The sequence below is a fragment of the Monodelphis domestica genome, chromosome 5 (genome assembly GCF_027887165.1).
Source record: "Monodelphis domestica isolate mMonDom1 chromosome 5, mMonDom1.pri, whole genome shotgun sequence".
Classification (NCBI taxonomy): domain Eukaryota; kingdom Metazoa; phylum Chordata; class Mammalia; order Didelphimorphia; family Didelphidae; genus Monodelphis; species Monodelphis domestica.
The window spans coordinates 171,256,724-171,269,968 of record NC_077231.1 but is presented as its reverse complement, the minus strand read 5'-3'; the positions used below and the strand labels follow the sequence as shown (position 1 = coordinate 171,269,968).

The 13,245-nt window shown below is 32.0% G+C and overlaps 1 protein-coding gene across 1 annotated transcript in view; it reads left to right on the top strand.

Annotated features, from left to right (window-relative positions):
* The window catches only part of COG5 (component of oligomeric golgi complex 5), a 441,109-nt gene that overhangs the window by 256,361 nt on the left and 171,503 nt on the right, over positions 1-13,245 (top strand). Inside the window, exon 8 of the mRNA XM_007504435.2 lies at positions 12,719-12,884. Within this exon, the coding sequence (XP_007504497.2) occupies positions 12,719-12,884 (166 nt within the window). The remainder of the gene's footprint in view (positions 1-12,718; positions 12,885-13,245) is intronic.

Here is a 13,245-nt window from a genome sequence, read left to right as displayed (position 1 = left end):
TATAAAAGAACAAATTTAGTTGAGAAAACTGGCCAATTTCTCTGACTTCCTTGGGAGCAGGGTGCTGGGTCATTCTTTCAGACAAAAAAAGATCTGATATTTACTCTGAGACAGTTACTTTTAAAAGTTTGAGATACACATACCAATTTGACAGAGTCTGATTTACTAAGAGCTTTTCTGCTCAGTTTCTTGAGGGAAAAGAAGACTTTGGATAGAGAAGAGCTGTGTCAGTTTTTCCCTGTAAAGAGGATTGATATTTAATAGCTATATATGACAGTTTGATTTCATTTATTACTTTTAGGAGTTTGTTATCAATTTAATGTTCATCAAATAGATAGTTAAGACAGGGAAATTTAATATAAGTTTAGACAGAATAAGTTTGCTTTGAAGGCAAGAAGATCTTAGATTTTAGAGTTTCTTAGAATTATAGTATAGAATTTGAATTTAGGATTTAGTATAAGATTAAGAGTTATTATCTCCCTTTTTATACCTCCTATTTCCTATCCCTACCTCTCCTCCAAATAAATAAGAATGTTGGTTTACCAAACAGCTCTCTGCAACTTCATTGACATCCATCAGTAATATTTAACCTGTAACAACTTTGCTATAACTATTGATTAGCTATAACAAGTCTAACCCTAAAATAAAGGGAGGCAATTATTCTTCAGAGGTGTCTAATAATTGCAGTGTCCTGAACAGAATAAAATACAAGATGAAATTACCATCTGTGGAGAAAAATCTCATGATATTCTTTTCCCAGATGATGTGCTGATTGTTTAAGGCTCCAGAAGTGTGAGATTCATAATTACTCAATCAAAAAGATTTGCCTAGTTATTCATTGGAAAACAAAAGTAAATTAAAATGCACATTACCCAAGTTATGATATATAGTTGGATGAGGAGCTCATGGTAACATTTGAGTGCTTGGTTTACTGTATGAAGATAAGGTAGTGGCCATGAATAAACCCAAATATGGATATGTCTGGATTATTATATATATTTTTTGACCAACTACTGCATACATGTGGGAATCTAGTTGAGCCCATGATAGAGGATAATGAGGAGAGTGAGCTTTGTAATTTGGGAAATTGCAAAGAACCTTTTTAATGATTCTAAAATATTCACTGCTGCTGCCCATTTCATTACCATTAATATTCTTCTGGTGATGCCGTCTGGTTGTGGTTTTTGGAACACCACTAACTCAAAATAATTAAAATCGTAGGAGATTCAAAAGGCAATGAAAGAAAAAATCCTAATTACATAGTTGATTTTTCCAGGACCTGTGAGGTAAAAGATGCCATCAAAGTTGTATATACTTGGAATAGGAAGTAGGCCAATCACATACGGACAGTTTAGATTACTAGATGGACTGCTGTCTGTGCAACATTAAAAGATCCAAGGAAGGCATCTTGAATAGTTTCATTTAACACAATTTCTGGAAATACATTAGTAAGAATTGCTTAAAATGAGAAGACATTGGGCATATTGCAGTCTGAATTAATGGAAGGGTATTAGCATAGAGGAAAATATCCACAGGGGGAAAAAAATCCATTTAAACACCATATCTAAGTGTTCAATTTTGTATCCTGTTCCCAAGTATTATTTCCTTTGATAGTATGAAAACAAAATCTTGACAAAGAATGTGGGGATCTGGGAGAGAAGGAAGTTAATTTGCCTTAATTAGAACTTTTTAGAAGAAAAGATATGAAAGATCTTTATTATAAATAGTCAAACTAACAAGCTTTTTAAAAACACTGTGCTAGGCACTGTTATAAGCTCTGGGGATTCAAAGAAAGACAACAATCTAATGGGGAAAGAACATGCAAACAACTATTTACAAACAAGATAAATAATAGAATTAAGTTAGAGATAATTTCAGAGGAAAAGCACTAGAATTAAGGGGAAAATCAAGAAAACTCCTTAAAGTGAAATTTTTAACTCAGACAAGGGAAGTGAGATCTAAGATGATTAAAATGGTAGGATTGGACCATGTGAAGGGCTTAAATTTTTTTTTATTATATTTGATTCAGGAGATAATAGAAAGCCACTGGAGTTTAATGAAAGTGAGTGGGGATAACCTGATCAGATTTGAATTTTAAGAAGATCCCTTTGATATCCAAGAAAGGACAAATTGGAGAAGAGAGAGAATTGAGACAGAGAAACTAACCACCAGATTATTGCACTAGTCCAAGTGTGGGGTGATAAAGATCTGTACCGGGGCAGTGGTAGTGTGTATCAGTGGGTGAATATGAGAGATCTTGTGAAGGTGGAATCAACAGGATTTGGCAACAGATTGAATATACAGGAAGAGTTGGTGTTTAAGGTGGACCCGAGGGACTGGGAAGATGATGGTCCCCTTATCAGTAATAGAAAGATTAGGAAGAAGGGAAAGTTTCAAGGGAAAGATAATGAGTCCAGTATCTATAGGATGTCTTATAGACAGTAGAAGAAGAGATAATGAAGGTCGTGAGAGAGGTTAGGACTGGATATGTAGAAAGGTAGGTATAGTTACTATATATCTTAAGTCATTTGAAGGTATAAGCATGACTTTGGTACCATAAATGAAACGTGTACATTTGAAGGAATTAGCATGTCTTTTGCCTCTTTTTGGTGTCATACAATTTTGCTCATCATACAATTGCATTATCATACAATTTAATATATATTAATTATTATATATAATTATATATTATAATTAATATATAAGGTTGATATTATGTAAGATGACCCCAAACCAATTAAATTAAAATAAATGTTAATTATTACAAAATTAGCAAACACTATATTTGAGGCTAAATGGTAACTTTTTTCCCCAATAAGCTCTAGACATTCTACTTATTGTGACAAGTACTATGGACTAGAATTATAAAGAAAGGCAAAAACAGCTTCTACCTTCTAGGAATTCACTTTCTAATCAGAGTAGGGAAATAATTAGAAATACATTTGGAAAGATAAGCTATTGGCTGATTATTTAGCATATTAGTTCATTAATGAACACAGTTTTTAGGAGGCTTGAAATATTAGTCCATATATTATTCCCTAATAACTGATTATTACTGGTATTTCATCTCTTGCTATCAGTCAATAAATATTATTAAGTGCCTGCAATGTGCTGACACTGAACTAAGGGTTGGGGATACCAAAAAAAGGCAAAAGACCATCCTTATCTGTGAAGCCCCCAAGTGGTTGACAATGTAACATGGGAAATGGCAACCAATTATGTACAAATGAATAATACACAGGAAAAATGGAAAATAATTTAAAGGGAGAAGGTCCTAGAATTAAGGTCAGTTGGGAAAGGCTTTCTGTAGAAGGTGGGAGTTAGGACTTTAAGGAAGCCAAGGAAGACAGTTTTCATTTAATACATAAAGCTGTTGAGACTTATGTTGAAAAACATTTTTTTTCAGATTTAGTTTGTAATGAAATCTTAATTTACACTGAATTCCTTTATCTTCTTTTTTATTTGTCTTTCTTAGTGCCCTTCCACTCCACCCTCTTCCTTTTTCAGTATTTCTCTATTCTCTATTACTGCCTTTTTCTTCTCTACCAACTATTGTTCTTTTGTCCCTGCTTCTATATGTCTTTCACTTAGCCCTCTCATTTACTTTCTAATTTTCTTGAACTCTTCTTTTGTCCCTCTGATGCACCTTTCTCCTTTTCCTACCCCCACCACTTACTCCAGTAAGTACCATCCTACTTTTAACTTGCTCTCAAATAAAGACTAAAGTTGAATGTTGGTTGATAAGATCATACTGTGCTGTTAAATGCTCTTTTCAGTCTCTTAATTCCATTTGTGTTATGCACTGTTGACTGTTGATTGTTAACAGGTTCAGAAATAATCAGATTAGGTGAGCTGAGAAATACATATCAAGCATTAGTGGACTGCATGTTACTGAATCAAAAATCTTCCTGGTAAGCTATGAATCATTAGCAAGGGAGTTAATATAATTCTTGCTTTTAAATCAGGTTGAAGATCTGACTCTCTGTTTTTCTGGTGTCATTTAATCTGTTCAAGAATAACTATCTCCATAGAGTTCTTGATGTCAGACAGGCCATAGTAACTGACATTGATATTGCTGAAGTATGAGGTGATTTTAAATATTTTGGTATACAGTATATCTGTTGTTTGTAAAAAGCTACTGAATTTAGAAAACTACTTTATGTAAAATGGGATCCTAAGAGAAAATGCCTCCTTATACATATAAGATGGCACATTTTCGTAGTTGGGTATGTGGGTTTTTTTTTTTTTTTCAGTTTTTAGCTTCTTTAGTATTTGAGTGAGAAGATTTGTGATCTTTTTTGCTGTTATTCTCTTCATAAGTGAAGTTCATAAATCATCTGTAACCTCTCATCCTGGGCATTCCTTGCTCATATTCTATAATAGTTCTTACAGCGTATCCACTCAATATCAATGTACATTCACATTTTTCTGTCTTTTGTACAATCTTTGGATAGCAGTTTGGCATTTGGTTTGCCATTGGTAATCCCTTGTTCTTGCTACACAATCAGCCTCTTTCATTTGCAAGTCCCTATTTCCTAGACGATTTCCTTTACTCATTTCTCATTCAATATAGTGTTTGTCACCTATAACTTTGATTCTTCAGAGATTATCACAGTTTTTCAAGATTTGCTCCCATAACCAGGACATTTGTGTCTAAAAAATGACCCCCCACCCCCAATGATGTTTGTTCACAGGAGCAGCTTAGAATTATTTAAAGAACTATACAATTTCCCCAAACACTCCAGACAACTCTATTCCTCCTATTCATTTATAGTACTTAAGTAGCCATACAGCCTTGGGTAAATCACTTGACCTTTCCTAGTTTCTATTTCTTCCACTATACAATGAGGGAGTTTTTTAGTTAATCTCTTAGGATCCTTTTAGTTCTATTATTCTTTTGTATTATAACTTTTAAAAACATTTTGACAATGTTTAGAATGATGTAATGATTAGCATTTGAGGGAATTTTGGAGTCCTATAATATATTCATTGGTGAATTATTTGTTTTTAAAAATATTCATAAAAATAATTCTAGTCAGTGAATGACTTTGATGGATAAAATCAATAATTCATGCGTTTCTTTCCTTTTTTTGTGGTGGTAGTAGTTAGAGATTGGGGGAGCGAGCAGATTTAAATTTAGAGCTCTGATTTCTATTGGTAGGGAATTCTTGGAAAAGAAAGTCTTCTACTAAATGCTGAACTGCCACTGTTCTGCATTTTATAGAGATTTGTTTGAGAGTCTTTATGACTTGCCTTACTTAATTCACACTTCCAGTTTTTGTCGGAGGCTAGGCGTAGATCCAGATCTTCTTGACCCAAAGGTCATTCTTTTTCCATATAAGGTACAGATTTCAAAACATAATATATAGATTTTTATTAAACCTCAGCTCAAAAACCACCTTGTCCTTTATATGAAACATTTCCCAATTTTTCCAACAGTTAATGTTTCCTCCCCTTCCCTATCTAAAATAAAAACATTGTGTCTATTTTGTAGTAATATCCATGCATACTATTTTCCTGGAAAAGATATACGCATTTTGGGAATCATGGATGTTTCCTTTTTTGTTTTTATATTCCTCACACCTAGCATATCGTAGGTATTTAATAAATGCTTAGTGATTGCTTGAGCAATAGCATCAAATCAGAACAGCTCCCATAATTTAAAATAGAAAAGTTTGTCTTTATAGCCTTCTGTATTAGCATTTGCCTTTTTCTTTTTATATAATATTAAGTAAAAAAATAGTTTTTTAATAAAATTTCTTTGGGAGTGAATAGTATCTCTTCCTTTTTGTAAGTATTGTTTTAGTTGTCTTGTACATAAAGTGGCTTAATTTGCACTGGATTTCATCATTTTCACCTTTTATGAACATTTACATGATTTTATGTATTTTTTTATATAAAACCTGTTTCTCCGTCTCTAAACTGAATTACATAAACCTCCTAAAAACCCTTTTATAGTTTTGATATAAAGCTATCTTTATGACTCCAAAAGTGAATTTATTTTAATGGTTGTCAAATGGTAGCCTTAAGCTTGGTAAGCTCCATAATATTGTTGATAGTCTCATAATATTCCTTCCCTCAGTTTCAGATATATCTCTTTTCCATTAGCTCCCTGCCATCTGTTGCTTTGCTGACATCGTTACAAAGTATTTTGGCAAACATTTTGAAGCTCATAGGAACCTATGCTTCTTTACTTTCCATCACTGACTTTTTTCTCTATTCTTTTTCTTTAAAGCATTGTTTTAGAAAGATTGAAAAATAAGGGGAGGAGTGAGAAAAGACAATTGGCTACCATAGATATTTTTGCTTTAGCTTTATAATCTAATATTATTAAAGTTAGAAACATGACTATTGAAGTTATATTAAAATGATCATATACCCAATAATTATTTGTGTACTATATTATTATATACTCCAATTCACATTTATATTAAATTGAAATTTCACTTAACATAAAGTAGAGCAATTAAGTGATTTGCATGGTCAATAGTCATAGAAACATGAGCTAGAATTTCTAAGGTTTTTAAAATCTTATTTCTAGTCACATCTTTTGTCTTTGTATCATAATCATTTCTTCAAAATATTTTAGGTTAAAAGCACTACCTTCAGGCACCTCTGTGTTTTAAACCTAAAACCTTAGGGTTTTAGACTTGGAGTCAGGAAGACTTGAGTTCAAACTTTGCTTCAGATACTTACTAACTATGTTATCCTCTACAAGTCACTTTACTTCTGCCTCATTCCTAATCTGGAAAATGGGGATGATAGTAGGTAACAATATCATAGGGTGACCAAGAAGATAAAATCAGTTAATATATATATAAAGCACTTTGGAAAACAAAAGTAATGTATGAGTGTCTACTTCATCATCACCACTAATTCCATCATCACTAGCACCATTATCATCATCAACATCTACTTAAAGCCTTTCCTAACTCCCACTGCCTCCCAGTTTGCTCCTGGACTCCTTCCCAAAACTACCCTGTATTCATTTTGTATTTCATTTATTTGTTTCTCCTATTAGAATATAAACTATTAGTGGACAGGAACCATTTCTTCTTTTATTTTGTAATCTCAGTGCTTTGCAAAATTTTTGGCATTTAGTGCTTAATACATGTTTATTGGTTAATTCATTGATTGATCAATACTCTAAATTGAATCAGATCATTGAATAAGTTTGACTGATTGAAATTAATATTTTCTCCTAGCCACAAGTGTGAAAATTACCTGAAAATTTCTCCTAAATTTTCATGATATAATCTTTATATTCAGGTTATCAATCATCCATTTTGAGTAGAAGTATTAATTTGAAGGTCAGCATTTCAAGAGTATTGTGTCTCAAAATCAAAATCATCAAAAATCATTTTTTGGATAGATGTTTTTTTAACCCAGGACTTTTAATTATAAATCCATTAGTTTTTTTGTTTTTTTTTTTGCTCTATGGTGTTTGGAGAACAAATTAATCTGAGAAATAAAGTTTATAGACAGATGCTACCTTTGCAGTAGTGGTATAATTATTCATTTAATGCATAGCTAAATGATTTTATACCAAATATATGCCAAATACTTCTAGAAACATAGGTAAAGTCTATAATTTCTTTATAATCAGACATATAAGCATAGAATCTTAGAGTTGGAAGTTGTGCTTAGTATAATTTAATCCATTGCCCTCATTTTTACAGGTAAGGAATTTGGGACTCAAAAATAAGTTGTAAGGAAAGCTTTAACCAGCAATCATAGATTCTTAGAGTTCAAAATTTCAAAGGATATTAGAGATGATGTAATCCAACATACTGTACCTGAAGAGCAATTTCATTCAAAAATGATTATTGGTCTTTGTTTTAAGATCTGAATTGATGGAAAACAGCATCTTCTTAGACATCTTGTTCGACCTTGGGATAGTCCTAGTTTTTTAGATTTTTTTTTTTTTGCTTATACTTCAAAAATCTGTGATATTGGTGTGAATGGAGAAGTTTCCACTAATGGAGCTCATAAACTTCATTTGCTTAGTAAATACTCCTTTTTTCCCCTTTTCTTTCTGTTTTTCTTTCTTTCTGTTTTTCTTCCTTCCTTTCTGTTTTTCTTCCTTCTTTCTTTCTATTTTTCCTCCTACCTTTTCTTTCTTTCTTTCTTTCTTTCTTTCTTTCTTTCTTTCTTTCTTTCTTTCTTTCTTTCTTTCTTTCTTTCTTTCTTTCTTTCTTTCTTTCTTTCTTTCTTTCTTTCTTTCTTTCTTTCCTTCTTTCCTTCTTTCTGTTTTTCTTCCTTCCTTTCTGTTTTTCTTCCTTCTTTCTATTTTTCTTCCTTCCTTTGCTTTCTTTCTTTTTTCTTTTTTCTTTCTCTCTTTCTTTCTCTCTTTCTCTCTCTCTTTCTCCCTTTCTCCCTTTCTCCCTTCCCTTCCCTTTTCTTCCCTTTCCTTCCCTTCCCTCCCCTGCCCTCCCCTCCCCTTCTCTTCCCTTCCCTCCTCTTCCCTTCCCTCCTCTTCCCTCCCCTCCCACTTAAAAATTCTATTTTGATAACTGTATTTCAGTATAATTGGTTTCTTTTGTAATCATATATATTTTATTTTATGCACTTAAAAACATTGAAAATAGGGCAATGATCTCATATGTAGGATACCAACAGGCAAATTAATGTTCATTGGTAATCTAATGTTTATTGGTTTATTGAATTATTCTTAGCAATTACAGGCACATTTACAGTAAGGGATTACCATAATCCAAATATTCACCATTTAGTGTCCAATTTGCTGGCAGTGAATCTTTCTATATTCGATATAAGGATCACTGCAAAGCATACAGTCTGTTGCTAAGGACATACTGAAAGCCTTTGCAGCTTTGTATAACTTAGAGCTTTTAAGAAACCACTACCACCACTAAACAATGATGAAACTTCTGAGTAGAACTTGTGTAGTTTATTAGAATAGACACCATTAAGTGAAATGACTTTACGTTTTAAATACTGATTAAATAAAAGCTTTACCAATGGAAAGAAGAAAAATATCACTTGACTAAAATTACAGAAAACATTTATTAGAGATTCAAGTTATATTTGAGATTAATTCTGAGAAACTTAAGAATTTAATAAGTATAAATTTTTGTTTTTTGAGATGAAAGAGTCCTAGGAAATTGTTAAATAAGGCTTTGAGCTTTCAAAGAAATTTGTTGTTTTGCTTCCAGATATAGCATTCAACAATAAGTCTATTAGAACTCAAAGTTGTAACTGAAAAAGGAGCTTGAATTTATCTTTTTCTTTTAATCCTTTCTGTCTTAGTAACAATTCTAAGACAGAAGGGCAAGGACTAGGCAGACAGGTTTAAGTGGCTTGCCCAGAGTCACACAAGTAGGAATTATCTGAAGCCAGACTTGAACTCACATCCTGCCAACTCCAGGTTTAGCATTTTATCCACTGTGCCACCTAGCTGACCTTTCCTATTATATTTGTTGGGTGAAGAGTATTCACTATACTTAAATTCTGTTAGAAACAAATCAAAATAAGTGCCATCACCAAGAATAGCTTATGAATTTGAGACAATATCCATATGGTTCGAGTTTGATCTTTTAAAAAATCATTCACAGATAGTTATTTCCCAACCATATGTTCCCAACTATTTCATTTAATTTTTTTCTATTGTACATGTATTATACATTTGTTTTCTTTCTTTTTAAAGCAACAGAAATGTTTTAGAAGTAACAATTGTCACATTGTAGACTTTAGAATATAATTTTTAATTTTAGAAATATTTTTGTTAAATATTTCTAATTACATGTAAATTTTTAATATTAATTTTTTTAAATTCTCCATGTTGGTGTCATGTTATATGAGAATACTCATATAAAACAAAAACTTCAAAATAAAACCACACACAAATAAAATAAAGTGAAAAATGGTGTGATTTGATTTGCATTGAAATTCTCTTAGTTCTTTCTAAGGAGGTGGATATTCTCTGTCATAAGTTCTTCAGAATTTACTTGTATCCTTGCATGGCTGAGAATTGCTCTCACAATTGATCATCATATAGTATCGCTCTTACTGTGTACAATGTTCTGGTTCTGCTTACTTCACTCTCCATCAGTTCATGTAGATGTTTCTAGGTTTTTCTGAAATCATTCTGCTCATCATTTCTTGTAGCAGGTCACAATTCTATTATCACTTCCAGGAAGACAGATACAACCCTCATGCTTTCCATCTAAAAATTACAGTACACTTTAAGGACTCAGTTTTCAAAAATAGGTGCCAACCATAAAGTTGATTAGCATGTTTTTCCTAAGGAAAGTTTACCTAAATAGCTACCTTTTCCTTTAAAACAAAATTACCTGCAGTGTAGCACAAGAGTATATAAATAATCTGAGGCTCAGAAAAATAAGTAGGTACAAAATGATCTAGGTAGTTTATGCTTTCTGTTTATCATGAGTTTGGCAAGACCTTATGGACTAAGTAATGGGGGGGAAATCCCTCAAGCTTTAAAAGAGAAAAATTAGGAAGAATGGTTGCCCACAATTCGTTTTAATGATCTTGTAAAAAATGTTTAGATACTTATTTCCATTTTAGACAGTAGATAAGAAATCCATTTTGTGCTTTGTTAGTATTTGTGCTTTTTTATGTATTAAAACTTTTTAAAGCTTATTTTAGCATTTAAAATTAATATTCTAATTTTTCTTTACAAGATTTATTGTTTAAATAAGGAACACAAAAAATACTTTTTTTTGCAAAGAGTTTGTAAAGTACTTTATATCTTGAGGGAGGATTCTTCTTCTAGTTGGAATAGATATGTCTTTAGACACTTTCTAACCCTGAGATTCTTAAGGCTATAAACTGCTGTTATATAAAAAAACTGTATAGATTTGCCACCACAAAAAGAGCTATTACAAATATTTTAGAACATATAGTTTCTTTTCATTTTTCCTTGATCACCTTAAGAAATAAATCCAATAGTCATATTACTGGGTTAAAAGGGATACACAGTTTTGTAAATCTTTGCATATAATTGCTCTCCAAAATGATTGGATTAATTCACAGTTCTACCAACAGTATATTAGTGTCTATTTCTTCACATCCCCTCTAACATTTGTCATTTTGCCTTCTTATGATTTTAGCCAATCTGATGTGTGAGATGATTGCTGTGTTGTTTTGCATTTCTCTAACCAGTAATGATTTAAAACATTTTTCCATATAGTTATTTATAGCTTTGATTTATTCATCCAAAAATTGTCTCTCTATTAATTGCCTAATAACTGAAAAAATTATGGCATATAATTTTAATGGAAGAGATAATGAAAAAAGACGATCACACAAAAACTTGAAACGACATATAAAGTGATGCTAAATGAAGTGACCATAACAAGAAGAACATTGTACACCATAACAACAATAATACATGATGATCAACTTTGTGTGACAACTATTATCAACAAGGCAAGGATCCAGAAACTCCAAGAATCTCATGATAAAAATGGATATCTACCACCATATAAGGAGCAGACAGACTCTAAATGTATATTGAAACATGCCATTTTTCACTTTATTTCCTTCATGAATTTTTCTCAGGTGTAAGCCATATGTGTCTTATTTCACATGATGAACAGGGAAACATGTATTGTGTGATAATATATGTGCAACCTATTTCATATTACTTGTCTTCTTGGGGAGAGGGGAGCTGTGAGAGGAAAGGAAGGAAAAAAGATTACGAAGTAAATTTTTGTACATAGTTAATGTAAGAATGCATTCCTCTTGGATAAGCATAGTTATTATAATTTACTACACATTTCTAACAAATTGTATATTATATTATTGTTATGTTACATATATTGTTATATATAAAAAAGAAAAATTCAAAAATTTATATATTTAATTGAACACATTGCTTTTATCTTCCTTCTCATTTTTTAATCCTTTTTTACTTTTTTTTTCTATTAGGCATGAATTTGTTGTTTTTTTTTATTTTTCTGTTGATTATTTTATTTAAAAATTAAAGTAGGAATGTGTGGTTTTTCTTTTCATTTTGTACCTGTGATTTCATCCCTATTGTGAGTTCTAAGTATGGAAGTTTCTACCACCAATGCATACTTAGAAGTCTCCTATAATATTCTTAGGGTGTTACATAGGGGTGTTTAAAGGTTCAGGATTTACATGCTGTCTTCCCCATTCGAATGGGAACCCTTTGAGGGTAGGTACTGTTTTTCCTTTTCTTTGTATCCCTCATGTTTAGTACAGTGTCTAGCTCATGGTAAGTGCTTAGTAAATACTCATTGACTGACTTACTCATTATAACTCCTCTTTCATGGATAAGGTTTTACCTGTATATATTTAGTGTCGTATGGGTGAGGTTGGTGGGAGAGAAAAGAGAGCTTTTCTTCTGAATACATTTTGCTTATTAATGTTTTTAATAATTTAAAAATGTGAAAATTTCAACTCATGAAGACAACATTAAATCCTGCTCCAAGTTAAATAATTAAGATATTGGGGGTAGCTGGGTAGCTCAGTGGATTGAAAGCCAGGCCTAGAGATGGGAGGTCCTAAGTTCAAATCTGGCCTCAGACACTTCCCAGCTGTGTGACCCTGGGCAAGTCACTTGACCCCCATTTCCCAGCCCTTAACACTCTTCTGCCTTGGAGCCAATACACAGTATTGACTCCAAGATGGAAGGTAAGGGTTTAAAAAAAAAATTAAGATGTTATTGGTAATGGTTTTCTTTCTTCCTTCATTTCTTTCTTTTTTAAAAAAGAATCCAACTCAAGTGGGAACAGCTCTTCAGGTTTTCCATAATCTTGGAACTTTGAAAGATACTATTACCAATGTCGTGGATGGGTATTGTGCTACTCTAGAAGAAAACATAAACAATGCATTAGACATCAAAGTTTTGACTCAGTCTTCCCAAACAGCTATAAAAGGTATGGGTGCATTTTATTTTTCACTTTTGTCTATATATATAAGAAGTCTTTTTGAAGAATATATGTGATGCTTATGCTTTAGTAACTTAATGGTTTATTTTTTACATGAAATTAAAAGGAAGAGAAGAATTTTTATACATCTCTTTCGCTCTCCTTCTGATAAGCTAGTTGAACTGTCCAAATAGTAATTTCATTCACCTTAACAACCATTTCTTAAAATATTACTGAAGAAAAATTTTTTTATCTTCTGTTGTAGTTCCAATTTTAAGGCAAAAGAGGGGCAAGGGCTAGAAAATCAGGGCTAAGTGACTTGCCCGTTGTCACAGAGGTAGGAAATATCTGAGGCCAAATTTGAAGCCAA